The sequence below is a fragment of the Engystomops pustulosus genome, chromosome 1 (genome assembly GCF_040894005.1).
Source record: "Engystomops pustulosus chromosome 1, aEngPut4.maternal, whole genome shotgun sequence".
Taxonomy (NCBI): domain Eukaryota; kingdom Metazoa; phylum Chordata; class Amphibia; order Anura; family Leptodactylidae; genus Engystomops; species Engystomops pustulosus.
The window spans coordinates 222,509,800-222,526,866 of NC_092411.1; the positions used below are offsets into that span (position 1 = coordinate 222,509,800).

General features: G+C 38.8%; 1 protein-coding gene across 1 annotated transcript; it reads left to right on the top strand.

Annotated features, from left to right (window-relative positions):
* The first annotated feature begins 1,494 nt into the window (after positions 1–1,494).
* On the top strand, positions 1,495–15,608 carry LOC140074400 (microsomal glutathione S-transferase 2-like). Its single transcript, XM_072119435.1, has 5 exons — positions 1,495–1,631; positions 7,732–7,831; positions 10,383–10,453; positions 10,732–10,813; positions 14,435–15,608. Exons 1-5 carry the CDS (start codon positions 1,574–1,576, stop codon positions 14,571–14,573), a joined length of 450 nt encoding a protein of 149 aa, XP_071975536.1. The 5' UTR covers positions 1,495–1,573; the 3' UTR covers positions 14,574–15,608.
* Positions 15,609–17,067: the final 1,459 nt, after the last annotated feature.

The window sequence follows — 17,067 nt, forward strand, 5'->3', positions numbered from 1 at the left end:
GGATGGGGTGAAATAAAAACTTTATTCCAGAACATGTTTGTGTATTTGGTGTTACATATAACTTTATGGACATGTTCTGGGTCACTGTATAGTCACATTAGGCGAAGAGGATTGAATGTTCATCCTATCAGTCAATTTTCCCAACAAAAAAAAATATCACAAAATAAAAGGCAATGAGAGAGCAAGTGTGTTCTTGGATAGTTCTGCATAGAGAAGGGTTAAAAACATGAACATTAGTTGATATTATTCCTTATTAGAATGTTGTAACATATAAAGTGAATATTTCCATTATCTGTGAGGTGCAGCAGCTCCTGTGTGCAGCAAATTCTCCCTGTAGCCTGATGGCTAAGAATCTGGAGGGGGGACACTTCAGAGGGCTGTATCGCTGGCTCTGTCACACATAGAACCTCACTTCTTTTTTTTCCTATGAAAGAAGAGAGTCTCCTCTTTTATATGAATATAAATATGTGTTTCTAAGTGTCAGGAAAACTGAGATATTAACTGTTAAACTGCCGTTGGGATTGATTTTTATATATAAAAATGGCACCTGATATTCTCACCTGAATATCTGATATTCTAAACCTGAATATCTCTGGATCCATGGCACCTAGAAACACAATTCAAGATTCAGGGCCCCCTTTGCCTACCCATAGCGCCGGCCCTGCAGGTGCAGACGTGTGCCCGCTGTGCTGCGGTACGGTGGGCACACTTGTGTGTGAATTTAGCCTAATACAGCAAGAAAAAGAACAGGTGATAGACTAAAACTTTAGATAGTATCGAGGAGTGACTGGAGTGTCAAGGAGATAACAAAGTCAACTGATAGAGTCTACAAATAATCATCAAAAATTGATATATAATATTTAGTTTTTTACTAAACACAGCCTTTTGAGGAAACATTTTGGTCTCTGTGACAATTGGATTTTAAAAATGTTTGGTTGTTATCAGAACCAGGATTAACAATAAAGCTTTATTGCAGACAACTTCCATAACTGTTATAGTCGTTTATTGTGGCCTAGGGCTAAAGTACAGTACATTACCAGTTACCAGAGGTCCGTTTGTAAGTAGGGGCCGTCTGTATGTCTGTATATAGCACTGTATGTTTGCATCTGTGATGTGTATATATTCTATACTGTATGTGTGTGTATGTGTGTAAGAGTGTAGAAATGTGAGTGTATGAGTGAAGAACTGTATGTACATGTATACAGGTATATAAATGTGTGTATATGTGTGAGTGTAGTATGCATATTTTAAAGCAGGAAGGAGGGCCCCATGCAGATATCTGCTATGGGGTCCTGCCTCTCATAGTTACCCCCTGGTTTATTTAATATTATTAGGAATTTTCATGTAGCAAAAAGTTTGTTTTCTTTCTAAACAGTAGTTAATCATAACATATAATTCTAAATCACTAATTTTAAATGACTTGGAGAAGCTTTTGTTGCCAGCTTTGCCAGGCAATATGTATTGCATTCCAGGAAACAAGGAGTTAATGTATATACAGAAGGTGTGGGTGGACCCTATATTACTGTGAGGTTGCTCTGCCTCACTTTCGCCCTCAGTCTTTCTCTCCTATAACATGGCTTCGGATATAGTTCTGCTTGCAGCTGTCTCTGTGTTATCTGCCTGCCAGCAAGGTAAGTCCCATATTCTGTAGATGTGTAGCCGTGAACTACCCTGAAATTAGCCATTATCACCCATGTATGTACATGTAGTTTCTGAAGGGGGTAGATACTTTCTATACACATATGAACCTCCAGAAATGAAGAACGCCTGATTCCAAGTTGGAGGCATCAGGTCAGAAAGGTTCTGGAGCAGATGTGCTGATGAAAAGTAGCTCATTGATCCTGCTGGATTTTCTTCATCATAAGCTTTTCCTAATCAATGGCATATTGCCTGCTAAATCCTTCTAGATCACGGTGGACTAGTATCTAATAAATGGAATCAAGGACATCCTGTGGGTGATGGAGTCATTCTTGGTATCCATGCATTTCTTACCCATATGCTCCCCATTGCTATGTTGCAATGAAATTATATTCTCTCCACATATGTGATGCTAACTGTATCCAGGTATGAATAAGGTTTCAGACGGGGGTTAAAATAAATGGTTACCTTTAATGGACTAGAATGTTTTAGTGTAGAGTTCTAAAATTTAAAACATAAGTTTTAACTTATGTGGGCGCAACATAAAGCCATTACTTTGGGCGAAGCAATGTTTCCATAAGGGCATCATGAAGCCCATTTCAAGAGAAATATTTCAATGTTATCCATAATTACCTGAAGACTATATTGTAAAATAATCTGTGCATGTGAGCAGCTTTATCTGCTTATATGGGGCACTATAATATCTGTTCTTCTGATGATAACTCCTTTGTCACACTAAGAATCATATATGTCATGTGCTTTCCTCCAAATCAAAGTCCATTTACTGATAGAACATTCTGAAGTCCAGTGCCTGACATAATGACACATATCATACAAAGAGCAGGCTATCTTCAATAAGATTATATGCTTAGTACAAACTTCTTGAAAGCCCCCAGTAAGAAAATGCATTGTGGTTACCTGCCACACACATAGAGACACAGGAAAAAACAAGTGCAAAAACATTCTACTACAAATTACATCATTTTTTATAAATGAAAATAGATGGGTAGATCCAGCTACTATTCATTCCAGTTGTTGAATTCTCCTCAAATTCCCATGTAAGCCAATTGCTGGGCTCAGCGCTCATATAACATTCATTCATAAATGAGCGTGGAAGGTCAGAAATGAACAATACATTAAAGCCTTGATTTTGGATGCGTTCCGCATATACTCCAGGAGAGCTACCGTTTACGCTGAACGTGTCCATAGACTTAGGCCTCATGCCTGTGGTGATGTGTGCTAGCCATCTTTTCTATAGCTAGTACATATCCCCATTCACTTCCACGGGATCTTGCACAAGCCCAATACGATTTGCGACTTTTTGACTCCAAAAAGTCAAGAAATTCATATGATAAATGTCTCCTAATTAGTTCTATGACTTGATCATTGTCTCAGTTTTAATATTAACAGAAAACTACCTCCAATAACTTCTATTGTCTATTAAGCTCCATCCAATGAGGGAAACACTGGTCCTTTACAATAAAGCACATATGGCAACAGTATATAAGCAAGGAAACTCTTGCAGCAGACTTCATGTTTATGCAAAGATTATGTCTTAAACTCAAGCCTTAAATGGTGCCCCATGCAATGACTCAGAGGCTGAACACAGGGTGAGGCTATTTTACCATGAAGGTCCCAAAGCTGCAGAGGTTTATTCAGCAAAACTGAAACACACCCAAATCTACATCTGATTCATGAATGCTGGAAATTCCATATATATTACATGGATGTTAGGAGGAAAGTACACTTTTTGTATTTGAACATGTAGTGCTTCTTAGCCATGAATGGATATAGAAAGCCAGTAAAATAATTATAGTATCTACCAGGTGTGAGGTAAGTTTCTGGGTCCCTAAGGCAGGGTGTCCAGAACATGGCCCACCTTTTACCTTCTTACTTTAACCCTAGATGTTTACCGACTCATCTACTTTCTGATGTATCTAAGCGTAGCAGACATAAATAGGGTATTTTCTGTACACTGAATTCATGACGATGGGTAGTGTGTTTAAGTTGTCTCCCCAGTGGTGGTGTCCAAATAAGCATAGTATAACCATACAATCGTAGGAGGAACTGCCATAGCAGCTGCTATGAGGACCAGGATGTCAGGTCCTAGTTGCCATAACCCCCCCACCCCACTCCCTGGCCGCTAGCTTTGTATATGTATTATGCAGCCGCTGCTCGAGTACGGCTGCGCGAGTGGAGCCGGAAACAGCTTCACTAAATGAAGACTTGAGCGAGGGGAAGGAATTATGCACATAGGAGGATGTGCATAATTATATGCGGGCCGAGTACGAAGCCGATACACACAGGCACCCAGGAGCCGAATTTGAATATTTGTATAAATCAATTTTCTCAGCAACAGCAGCTTTTCATGGGACAAGAGGATAACAAACGGTATCACAATGAAAACACCAGCCTGTAGGTGTACTAGGCTTAAAACTGTACTTTGCTAATGGTTTATTTCCTTTCAGTGTGTAAACCCACAGCTGCTATTTTATCAACAAAATGTAGTTATTGTAATTTAACTGGAATTACTATTTAGTAAAATGTAACAGAATAGATGACACATCGGAAAATACAATTGGAAATTACAATATGTGTAAAGAACCTGTCCAGCAACGGCGCAACCACAACCAGGCTTGGTGCAAGCCATCATACTTGGTAAGTGGTGGCAAACTCAACTGTGGGCTATGGCCCTGTCTTCAGCAGATAAGCTGCCCTGACAAGGGAAAACCCACTATCAGGAACCTAACTAATGGTCCCTGAGTGACCCTACAAGATGACAAGAAAGACTGGGCAGAATATATAGCAGCAATGGTCACAGCCTCCAGCACTGACTGGTTCAGCCATCCATCACTCAAACCACAGCTGCAGACACCCAGCTTTCCCAAGGAAAGATCAGAAAGGGAGCAGTCATTCACAGGCATCTCTGGTGTGGTTTTTATGCACAAAAGCCTGAAACCTGATCGCATTCAGAGCAGTTTGTATTCAGAGAGGTCTTACAATATGCCAAAATGTGTGTCCAGTGGAAAAATTAAAACAAAAGACATGTGAATAATAAAAGTTCTTTTTCCAGATGACTAACACAGCCATATGTAAACAAAATTCTGCCTGCAAACTATTCATGCTTTACAAAAGATAGAAAAAAATGCCAAAATCCAGTTGTGGCTTTTCCTTTAATGTGGTAGAAACATTTCTAAAAGAGGTAGTGTGGTAGAAGTATGAAATATAGCCAGAACTAGTGTACAGAAAGTGTGTCAATCCATACACCTCCAGAGCACATGTCTGGTGCCTAGGATCAAAGGGAAGAGCCTGGTGGTTGTTTTATTCCCTCCAAAGATTAAAACCAGTGGACAACGTGAAACTATTTCTATCCAATGACTTTGATATAATCTGTAGTAATGAAGCCCAACTAACAAAATAAGGTCAGGGGAAACTATTCTATGTCCCATCTTAATTTTAGAACTTTAGCTCTTTGGAATCAGATCACATAGAACCCCTGATTTTAAGCCTTATCCATTTGGTATAGGGGGGATAAAGAATGAGGTACCCAGTCAATTGAAGATGGTTGCATCATCATAACCAATTTTTGAAAAGAGTTATGAGTTTGTATAACAATTCACCTAAACATGTGTCTCACTGAAGTGGCGGTGTATTTCATATTAGCACATGAACACCTCTCTCCGTAACATCACAAGCTGGGAGGTAGGATGAAGACCCCCCCGTCTACAGCTTAAAGCGCTATTTAATCTGTAGAACAGTCTTTTGGGGTGTCATTCATTAGACAGGCTGGACAAAAGTGCTTCCGCCGAATTTCCAGGACAGATATGTCTGCTATTTCTGTAGCAAGGTTTTTTTTTACAACTGTTTGTGCATGTATCAAATGTATATTGTTTTGTAACCTTTTTATCAATTGTCTATGTTTATGTATGCACTGCTTTAGTGTATCAAATTTTCAAAACTTAATACATCTCTGCTGATAACCTTAAAGAACTTAAGTTATGGAAGTGTTACTGAAATCGATTTTCAGTAATTGTATAGGTAATTGAGTAGTTTTCAATCTGTAAGTGGGGTTTCTAAATGTGGACTTATGTTGACAGGCGCCTATTTGCCTTATTATTATAAATTGATAATAGAAAGATATGTAGTGGCAGTTAGGATTGGATTGAGTGCCAGGACTAAGAAAGTAAAATTTAGGCGCTGTCTTGCATAGGTGGGCAGGGCTTTATGTGCTAAATTTGACAATCTCTAGCGTAGGTGCACCCCGTGACGTAACTTGAGAGTGAGAGGTTCATCACAGGTAGTTCTGGAAACTTTCTGTTAGACTTTTGTTTTAAAAATTTGTAGACTTTGCTAAAAGTGGTTAAAAATGAATCCATGCTTGAATTAATTTAGGTTCCTGGAAATAATGAGGCAAAATGCTTCTCAGAATCATATCCTTCAAAATACTGTGTATCACTTAAATCAGTCAACACTTATCCTTCAGGCAAAATAGTAATTTTAGGTATGTTTTTGCATACACCATTGTGTATTTTAAAGGACACCTGTCATCAGGTCTGTGTCACTTGTCCTGTCACTACTACCTGTTGGAGCAGCTCACAAGGATCCCATCCCAGCCTTTATCTAGTTATTTCATACATTATTCATTGTAAAATCATCTATTCTTTATCATGTAAATGAGGCTGGTCACATGGTCTGAGGCAGTGATGTCACCCCTGTTACCCCTCCCCTCTCCCCCCCTGCTCATGTCTGTGTGTAATGTATAGTAAAGCATGGCTAGTGTGTGTATGTCATCTGCTGACATGCTGCATCCTCCTGATATACAGGTGAGAGACACAGACATCAGCTACACATGAATCTGACATGTTCTGCTGTAACATGGCTGCCTGGAGCTGCTGTATCTCTCCTATACACACACACAGGCTGCAGGGGGCGTGGCCACCAGCACCAGGAAGCACATCATTATACAGCCTCACACCATTATACAGGCTGTCAGTCAAGCACTGGGGGTGTGGCTGTGCCTCCCACTCATGAATAGAGTGGACAGCTTGAATATGCTAATGCTTCATTGGACATTTCACAGGTCATTTGCATACAGCTTTAGGACCTCATTGCTTAGGTTTACAGGCATGTAGAGGGACAATGAAGGGATAGAGGCGATGCTCTCTAATGGCAGTTTATGAAAATATATTTAGTTTAGGGGGGTTATTTTGCATGACGGGTTCTCTTTAACTAGAATTCACTTTTTATGACTATATGGCAATATTCTATTAATTCAAATGGTAAGCAAATTAACTTGTTTAAGAGACCAATCTTCTCTGTTCATTCTTCAGCAGTTAATAGTAGTAAGAATTTTCCCCCATAGATCTTGATTTAATAAATATTGTAGCCTTGGTTACCGTAATTCTAAATTATCCATTTGTAAAAATAAGAACAGTAAAGCACAACCCTGCAAATCAAAGAAGTGTTAAAAAAGTCACCACACAATTAAATATTTTAATTAAATATTTTTACATTTAAACACAATTAAACAAAATAGTTTTTTTTTTCTTTTTTGCTCCCAATATGGGGGTCTGCAAAATATTTTTCAAAAGAGGAAAAGAAAAGGTCAGCTCACTGGTGTTTGAGTGGTAACGCCGTCATAGAGATTCCTGAGCACGGACCACCTGGGTAGGTAATTATCCAGCTCCAGTTCAACTCCATATATAGATAAAAATTAAGTTTAAATAAGTTTTCTTGATGGTCCAACAGGTTGAGTAAAAACTGAGGCAGAGGTAAGTGGGTGGAGCCTATGCATTTTGGTGATTAATGTTATTTATACTGACCAACCCTGACCTTAGACGTCATATCTGAATGGAGCACAAGACTGCCAGGAATTGTCACATGCAGATTGTACATGATATTTGCACTTCTGGTCCGGATTGAAAGTAGTAAAGACCAGGAGATACCTCTAGACCTGCAGTGGCCTTTAAGAGTGGGGTTTTTTTTCAATGTTTTTATCAAAATCTGCTACATTACATTACAGAAAACAATAAATGCATTGGATAATGAAGATTAAATCTTACACTCAATAACCCATGTACTGTTTTCTTGCAGCATATTTTGCCAACCTGGTAGGAAAATCCAGACTAAAGCACAAAGTGATACCTCCAGCTGTCACAGGACACCCAGAATTTGATAGAACCTTCAGAGCACAGTATGTAATAGAAAGAAAACATATACTATGCTTCAGCTCTATGTAAAATAAATTGGTACACAATAATGAAACAGGGGCTGTTGTTATTTTTTGGTATAATGTCTAAAAGTAAATGACTTCCCTACCCTGTTAGTGGAAACATTTGAATATTTTGTACATCTTCTGAATTTAAAGGGATATTCCAGTAAATATACCTAACTTCTTATACATTAGATGTGAAATAACTGTCTAATCAGTGTAGTCTGACATATGGGCCCCTATGAGAATTAGAGTGGCCATCCTCTGTCTAAAGTAGGTGCAAGTTGAGTGTGTGAACTACTACCTCATTCATACTATATAGGATGACCAAGCAAAGTACTACCCATGGACTGCTCACTCACAACTAGTCACACAACTCTGGGTTCAGAATGGCTTCATATAGAATCTCCTCTTTTATGCTGAATCTCAGTGTTTTACCTATAATAAACTCAACTTCCAAGTCAAGTGTAAATGAACAAAGAATAGTCACATTTTGCTTGAAATTAGTCACTTTTACCCCCTTCCTGACATGTGATGTAATAGTACATCACATGTTGGTGGGGGGGCGGTGATTGGTCTTCCGAAGACCAGAGGCTGTCTCATTTTAACCCTTTCATTCCAATGTACTGTAGTATGGGAGTAGATGGTAGGATCGATCAGACAGGGTCAATGTAGGGTCAAAGTACCCTAGGGGGTCTGAAAAATAGTAAAAATAAAAAAAGTAAAAAAAAACTATAATAAAAAAAACCCTAAAACCATCAATTGGGAATTCAATTTATTAAAGGGAGATTCTGAGATTTTTATATGAATGACCAATCCTAAGGATCATCTGAGGTAATTATCATTTGGGAGTCAAATAACAAAAACAATATAACTCGCACAAACCCTTTCAATTTGGACTGATTAAATGTATGCATGGTACCACCAGGTCGTTCTACAGGGTGACTTGTCCGCAGTAGCAGCCAAGGTCGAGGTACAGAAATGGCAAGCAATCTCGTAGTCAGGGACAGGCAGGAGGTCAGGACGGGCAGCACAGGTTCAAAGTCAGAGCTAAGTCAGAAACGGAACTGGGGTCACAAGAAAAATTCTCAGAAGAAGCACAAGGCATAAACACAGCTTTCTCTAGGGCTCTTGGCACAAAGATCCGGCAGGGTATGATGGGAGAGGCAGGTTTAAATAGCCTTATGGGAAAATGGCCAGCCCCAATTGATGGTTAAATTTCCCAAGGCTGCCATGCACGCCCCCTAGGACACTGGGACGTGCGCACACGGAGCGAGGCCGGGACTCGGAAGCGGGGATAGGTGAGAAGTGCTTGCGCTGCGCCTGCAGGGAGCTTTTAACAAAGAAGTCTTTGTGAAAACCTTCCTTAGGTCATAAATATTAACATCACTATATACTGTCTATATTATTTAGAATTATAAACCATTCACCCTCGGTATGTCACAAGTCATAACAAAAATCATGTTGAATTTATAAACAGTTAAAGGATAAAAAAAAGGTTCAATGATCCAAGGTTTAAAGCTGGGTTCACATCTCGTTTTTTGTACACACTCAGCGTATACGTCAGGAGAGCTCCCTACGTATACGCTGAATGTTACCATACACATTAATATATGCTGGCAGAGTCAATACATTGTTGAGCAGGAGGGAAGGGGGATCCAGTCACCATCCATGTAAGGACAGTGACATCACTGAGGAAACGCCCCGTACACCATTGTGCACTCTTCACCCATATTCGGGGGGGGGGGGGGGGATTCCCTGGGCGACATAGCCCACTGAATAAGCATACACTGGGATACGTCTATGCCACAGGTTCTCAGGACATGTCAACCCCCCCCCCCCCCCCAAGGTGTCCTTACAACTTATGGCACAAAACTTGAGGTGAAACCAGCCTAACATGCCTAAATTTAACACCATTTACACGAATGTGCCAGTATGCCAGACTTTTTGGCATGTTATACTGTTTAAATAAGCATCTTACACTGTAGGGGAAGATTTATCATAAGTATCAGAGAGGAAAACTGTTGTAGTTCCCACAGCATTTTATAAAATGAAAACTGAACTCTGATTGGTTGCCATAAGCTTAAACGAGAACAGTTTTGCCCTAAGACAATTTTAATAAATCAGCTGTGAGTTAAATCTGAAACGGTTTAAGAATGTGAAGTCTAACTTTGCACTCTCTAGCTTTAAGATAATACCAGCATCTCTGCACCAATGATTGTAGAGGTATTGGTGATATTATTTTGACTCAACTGTCAACTACTAGTAGTATTCATCTACTGTATGATACTATATAGGTAATCCCTACTGGGCCAACATATGGCTCCATAACAAGTTTTTATAAGTTTTTTCAAACTGGAGGATCTAGTAATCTAGTAATGTGATGTGTTATTGTATAGTAGTATAAACTGCACAAGTGAATGAAATAACTGTGTGGTAAAACACAGCTACTATATAGGAAAGTGCTGCATTGGTTTTCTTCTAAAAATGTACATTCTGTCTGAATAGTAACTATATTCTGTCATCTTTGCAGGCAAAATTGCATTGAATTTTATGCTGTATTTTTGGTCGATCTGTGGGCTGCAGGCTGTTTTTTTAATCAAGGTAATGTCTTTAACAAGAAAAACATCAATTATAAACAATCCTTTCAAAATATTATTTGTGTAATATTGTTATTATAATATCCACACTCTTCTTCTTAATACTTATTACCATATATGACTCCAATAATTCTGACTATTATTTCATAGACCAATCTATATAGTTGTAGTAAACTCAGAACATCCTCCACAATATGTCAATTAATTCCTAAAAACTAAATCGATGAATTTAATTAAAAAAATGTTTTGAAGCTGATATAAGACATTTGACTTTTGTTTCAGAACTTGCCTCACTTTTTGGCTTAGTATACATCTATGGACGTCACCTTTACTTTTATGGATATATCCAATCCGTTAAGGGCCGGTAAGTTGTTTTCAAATAATTGTTAATATGGAAATAAACAAGAGAGGATCCAGAGTAATAAATAAAAAATGCCATGCCAAGAGTTGGACAATCACTGATTTCACAGGAAGATATGATCCATCATAGAGATTAAAACTGTAACTGGAAGGGGGGGGGGGGGGGAGACAACATATCCTGGATAGGCTAAATTCACATCTTGTTGTATCTCTGCATTGTAAGGATACATCAGGAGATAACACCAAGAACATACATTCAGCAGACGTCAGGAATGGATACCATATAGTAGCATCCAATCCTTATATCCTCTATAATGGCATCCACTGAGCATATACTGCCCCCTGCAGCTGGAAGCAGAATGGAAAAAACGCAGCTACATTTACAGACTGTGACGTATACTGAGCAGAAGGAGGCATAAAAGAATGCTCAGTGTGTGTGTGTGTGTATATATACACTCACCGGCCACTTTATTAGGTACACCATGCTAGTAACGGGTTGGACCCCCTTTTGCCTTCAGAACTGCCTCAATTCTTCGTGGCATAGATTCTACAAGGTGCTGGAAGCATTCCTCAGAGATTTTGGTCCATATTGACATGATGGCATCACACAGTTGCCGCAGATTTGTCGGCTGCACATCCATGATGCGAATCTCCCGTTCCACCACATGCCAAAGATGCTCTATTGGATTGAGATCTGGTGACTGTGGAGGCCATTTGAGTACAGTGAACTCATTGTCATGTTCAAGAAACCAGTCTGAGATGATTCCAGCTTTATGACATGGCGCATTATCCTGCTGAAAGTAGCCATCAGATGTTGGGTACATTGTGGTCATAAAGGGATGGACATGGTCAGCAACAATACTCAGGTAGGCTGTGGCGTTGCAACGATGCTCAATTGGTACCAAGGGGCCCAAAGAGTGCCAAGAAAATATTCCCCACACCATGACACCACCACCACCAGCCTGAACCGTTGATACAAGGCAGGATGGATCCATGCTTTCATGTTGTTGATGCCAAATTCTGACCCTACCATCCAAATGTCGCAGCAGAAATCGAGACTCATCAGACCAGGCAACGTTTTTCCAATCTTCTACTGTCCAATTTCGATGAGCTTGTGCAAACTGTAGCCTCAGTTTCCTGTTCTTAGCTGAAAGGAATGGCACCCGGTGTGGTCTTCTGCTGCTGTAGCCCATCTGCCTCAAAGTTCGATGTACTGTGCATTCAGAGATGCTCTTCTGCCTACCTTGGTTGTAACGGGTGGCGATTTGAGTCACTGTTGCATTTCTATCAGCTCGAACCAGTCTGCCCATTCTCCTCTGACCTCTGGCATCAATAAGGCATTTCCGCCCACAGAACTGCCGCTCACTGGATGTTTTTTCTTTTTCGGACCATTCTCTGTAAACCCTAGAGATGGTTGTGCGTGAAAATCAAAGTAGATCAGCAGTTTCTGAAATACTCAGACCAGCCCTTCTGGCACCAACAACCATGCCACGTTCAAAGGCACTCAAATCACCTTTCTTCCCCATACTGATGCTCAGTTTGAACTACAGGAGATTGTCTTGACCATGTCTACATGCCTAAATGCACTGAGTTGCCGCCATGTGATTGGCTGATTAGAAATTAAGTGTTAACGAGCAGTTGGACAGGTGTACCTAATTAAGTGGCCGGTGAGTGTATATATATATATATATATATAATATATATATATATATACCTACCTATCTATCTATGCTGGAAGCTTTCCTGGTTTATACACTGAACATACCCAAACATCACAATGTGAATGTAGCCCGGTATATGACATTTATGCATTATAACTTGGAAACACCGCATTTACCATATATACTGGAGTATAAGCCTATCCGGATATTTATCTGAGGCACCTAATTTTACCATATGAAACTGGGAAAACCTATTGACTTAAGTATAAGCCTAGGGTGAGAAATGCAGCTACTAGTAAGCCCCCCACACTCAGCCCCCCACATACAGTAAGCCACCCTCATCCTTCAGTTAGCCCACTCATGTTTCCCCCTTTAAGACCTTGTCAGCATCAGTATTTTTTTTACAGACTTAGGCTTTATTCACACTGCCGTTGCCCGCCCGCCCGTACCGTACCGTAGCGGGCAACGGCAGTGTACTGGGAGAGGAGGAGGAGGTGAGCGCAACTCACCCCCGCCCCTCTCCATAGGAATTAATGGCGCACGGTGCCGTACTACGGAGAAAGATAGGACAGGTCCTATCTTTTTCCGGGTACGGAGCGGTACGGTGCCGCACGTGTGCGCCGTGCGCCCATTGACGTGTATGGAGGACGTATATCGGCCGTATATACGTCGGCCGTATATATGTTCTCCATACGTCAGTGTGAATGTAGCCTTAGCAGAATTTGTTAATGAAGTATATTTGAAAAATGTTCACCACATCCCCCATGCCCGCAAAATAAAATGATCTCAGATGACAGTTACGCTATAACAGCAGGAAAAGCAGACATGCATTACACTAATAGGAAGTTATAATATTTGATTTGGTTCCATTGAACTGTACTTGGATTTTATAAGGATGGATTTGGCATAACTTCATCAAAGCTTCTATGGTGAAATTGCTCCAGTTAAGAAGATTAAATCACCTAACTTTTTTTAAATAGATAATTCTCAAATTTTATTTACTAATCTTTAATTTTATTTTAAAATAAACCTAAGGAAATTTTAGCGATTTTAAAATTATCGGTCTATCCATAAGTTAGAACATCGCTCAGAATATGCTGAATGCGTTCTTGCTGTGTAAACCACACCAAGGGCTGCTCTGATTAAGGCAGTGATTGACAGCTTGCCTTGCAGAGTTGGTTTTCTTGGCGGAGTTCTGTGTGTGTGTTCTGTGGAAAGCTGGGTTATGTCATCTTAGATTTAGTGTGTTTTTCAGGTGTGGGTTGGGTGATCGATGGCCAAGCCAGTCAGCTTCTAGGGCGACGCCAAGAAACTTCTCGAAAATATGCTCCTCCCAGCTGTGGATTATACTACTCTATTCTGCTATTTCTGTATTTTGATCTAATTTTTGGACTAATTTTTGCCACACGATTATGTACTTTGCGGTCATCCTGATTTCTGACTAAGATATTCTGACTCTGTTTGTGTCTGTCCATCTCTCTGTTTGAATGTCTTCTATTCTAAGTGCTTTTTCAGTGTGGGGATTGTTGTCCATTTGTCCCCTGCAGTTTAGCGCAGTATGGACAATTAAGCAGGGGCAGGGTTTGTGGTTTGTTCATTACCTGCACCTCTTTCTAAGGCTTGACAATCAGATTGGTGGATGTACTACCTTCCAACATTGTACTTTAACTTGTTCAGTGTTTTTGCTATTATAAAGTAAATCTTCAAGTTTGTACAAATTATTTGTGGAAAATTTTATTTTAATTGATCATATGAACAAATATTAAAGATAAATTGTTAGGCAGAGGTACTAAGCTACAAAGGTAGTAGTAGCATGTTTTCTGTTATATATTCAGGAATTAGGCATAGTTTTCCCCTTTCAGGTACAGTAAAGCATGTTAATAAATATCCAGTTTCCTCCACATTTTGAATGAGGAGGAATTTTGAGTGGTCGGTTTATATTAATTTTTTCACTTTTTCTCTAGGTTAAAGGGATTTTCTGTGAGCAAGTTGGCTCTGATTCTGCTACTGGTCATGTCGTTGCTGGGAATAACTAACAGTATCCTGGACAAATACATCCACCTCAACTTGCTGACTAAAATACGTCACATAGTCCTGGGATAAGGTGGATTATGACATGGTTGATTATGAATATAATGATTTAGGATAATTTTACAATTATCGTCATATGTTATGCATGTGGTAACTTTTTTACAAGGACAGACTTATAGTGTGGCTTTCTGCTATTTGTTTGTGTCCAGAGGTTTATCTAATTTTGACACCAAATAGAATGAACTGCTTTGTCTTAAAGTAAACTGTTGAGTAATGTAGATCCAGAGTCACCACATTTCGGAGTCACAATGTTCATCACCCTCCAATTACACATGGATACAGAACAAGCAGGACCGGATAACAGAAGAAATAAAGGCTTTATACAAGGGGGAAACGGGAAGATTCTAGTGTAACTTAATTCTACCTCATGGTGATGCCATTGTACTTCAGTGTTTTCACTTACATGTGACAAAAATCCAGTATGCACTGGTGGAGATATTACTCATTTTGTATTACAATACGAAGAACCAATACTAGAAAAACTTTCCCATCCTAATAAATACAATTTGGTATCAACAAATACAAGTGCATGTACTTCCGGTTTTAAATACTAGTATGCAAGCAAAAATTCTGGGGGTCAGGAGACCTGATTCAGCAAATCCATGCCCTCCTTGAACCACAGGATGTCACTTTATCCCGTGCTTCAAGAACGCCACTCATTGGCTGAAAAGGGTCCTGTGACCCCCATTACTTCTAACCAGGTTAAAGCAATGAGAAAGGAAGTACCAGAGTGACCTGGGAGCTGGAGCCAGGGTAAAAACATTTTTTCTTCCTTTTTTTTAATCACCCCTTCACATGGTTTTTAAGAATTTGTAGAAAACACGTATAAGGACATCCAAGGAATGCTTGTGGGTTCAGCTATGTCACACAGCAGAAAATACAGATTGCCTTTTGTAATACTGTCATATAGAAATGTTATGATTTCTTTTTGAATGTATGCCATTATTAAAAACTGTATTTAGTTGTCACTTATTGTTGCATCCATAGCACTACTATTCTATATACTTCAGCATTATTAACAAAATAAACTTTGTATTTCACACTGTTGATAAGTGTATGATTAAAAATCTGGAGGGTCAAGATGGCCCTAGTAACCTTAGTACAGGCACTAATATATATATTAGTGTATGTAAACTTCTGGTCTAAACAATATATATACGGTATATACACACACAGAAGTAGAATAAAACAAATAAAATTATATCGCCTTTTAAATTATTTATTTATTCAGAGGCAGTCCCCAATTTAAAGAGGTTTTCTCATCTGGGCATTCACTCCATCTTAATCCATCTTTTATATACTTACATTTGTTCAATGGGACGTTATTAAAAAACTTTACCTATGTGAAGATAATTTTCCATAAATGTAGTTATGTGTTATTCCTTAGAAATAAGATTGTTTGTTGTCCTTGGGGCCTTTGGGTCCCCAAAGGCAATGAGCACAGGTTCATTTACCAATTTAACTTACTTGGGATAAAGTGGTTCTTTCTCTTCATAAGTTGACTGAAGGATCTAGAGAATCGAATTTTATTATATAGAGGCGAAACAACTTTTCTGTTCATATAACATTTTATTTTTCATCAAATGTGGTATGCCAATATCACCTTTTCTACAGCCCAAGAATCTACAATTTCAAGAAACAATCCAATAAAAAAATCAGAAAACTCTAAAAAAGTTAAATGAAAAATATGATCTGAATGGTGAAGGTTGATGTAAGATAAACAGTACAAAATTAAAATTTGATGTTATTTGAAGTGCAATACCACTGCATCGATGATGAGATAGAGAAAGAAATAAAAATACTCTATTTTAAACAAACAGTATTTATATATATATATATAATTATATTTATTTTACTTTTATTTATATATTTATACAGACATTAGACCCAGTGATATCCGCTGTATTGTAAAAACATATTTACAAAGAACCATTTTTTTCAAACATTTACAGCAGCACCATAGATAAAAAATCAACATAATCTGTCTATATATTACTTGGTCCCGATGTGGAGAGTATTTGGAGGAAGCTTTACATTGACAACAGATGTACCCCACCGATCTGCCACTTATTTGAAGATGAATTTACTATTATAGACTATTATAAATAGCGATTCAGTCCCCGAGGGCCATTCATAGGAACTGCCATAATCTTGTCATAAAGGAGGAGTGAAGTGGGTTTGAAGTGGTTCCATAGACAAGACATATACCTGTGGGCAATCTCAATGTAGTTATAGGCTTCTGTCACTCCCTATAATACACTGAAAGGTGTGAGCACAATTTTATAAACTTTATTTTAGAATTTCTTCTACCCTTTGCATAAGGCCAGCGGATACCACCATGGTGTAAACATTCAATATTTATGGTCACATAACCTTTTTCCTTTGATAATAAATTGCAAGTTTTAATAAACTGGAACAAAAACTGGAAATGAGATTAATACATTGGGGGAGATTTAATACACCTAAATTTTGCTGTGGATTCTCTAATCCTTTTTTTGTAACAGAG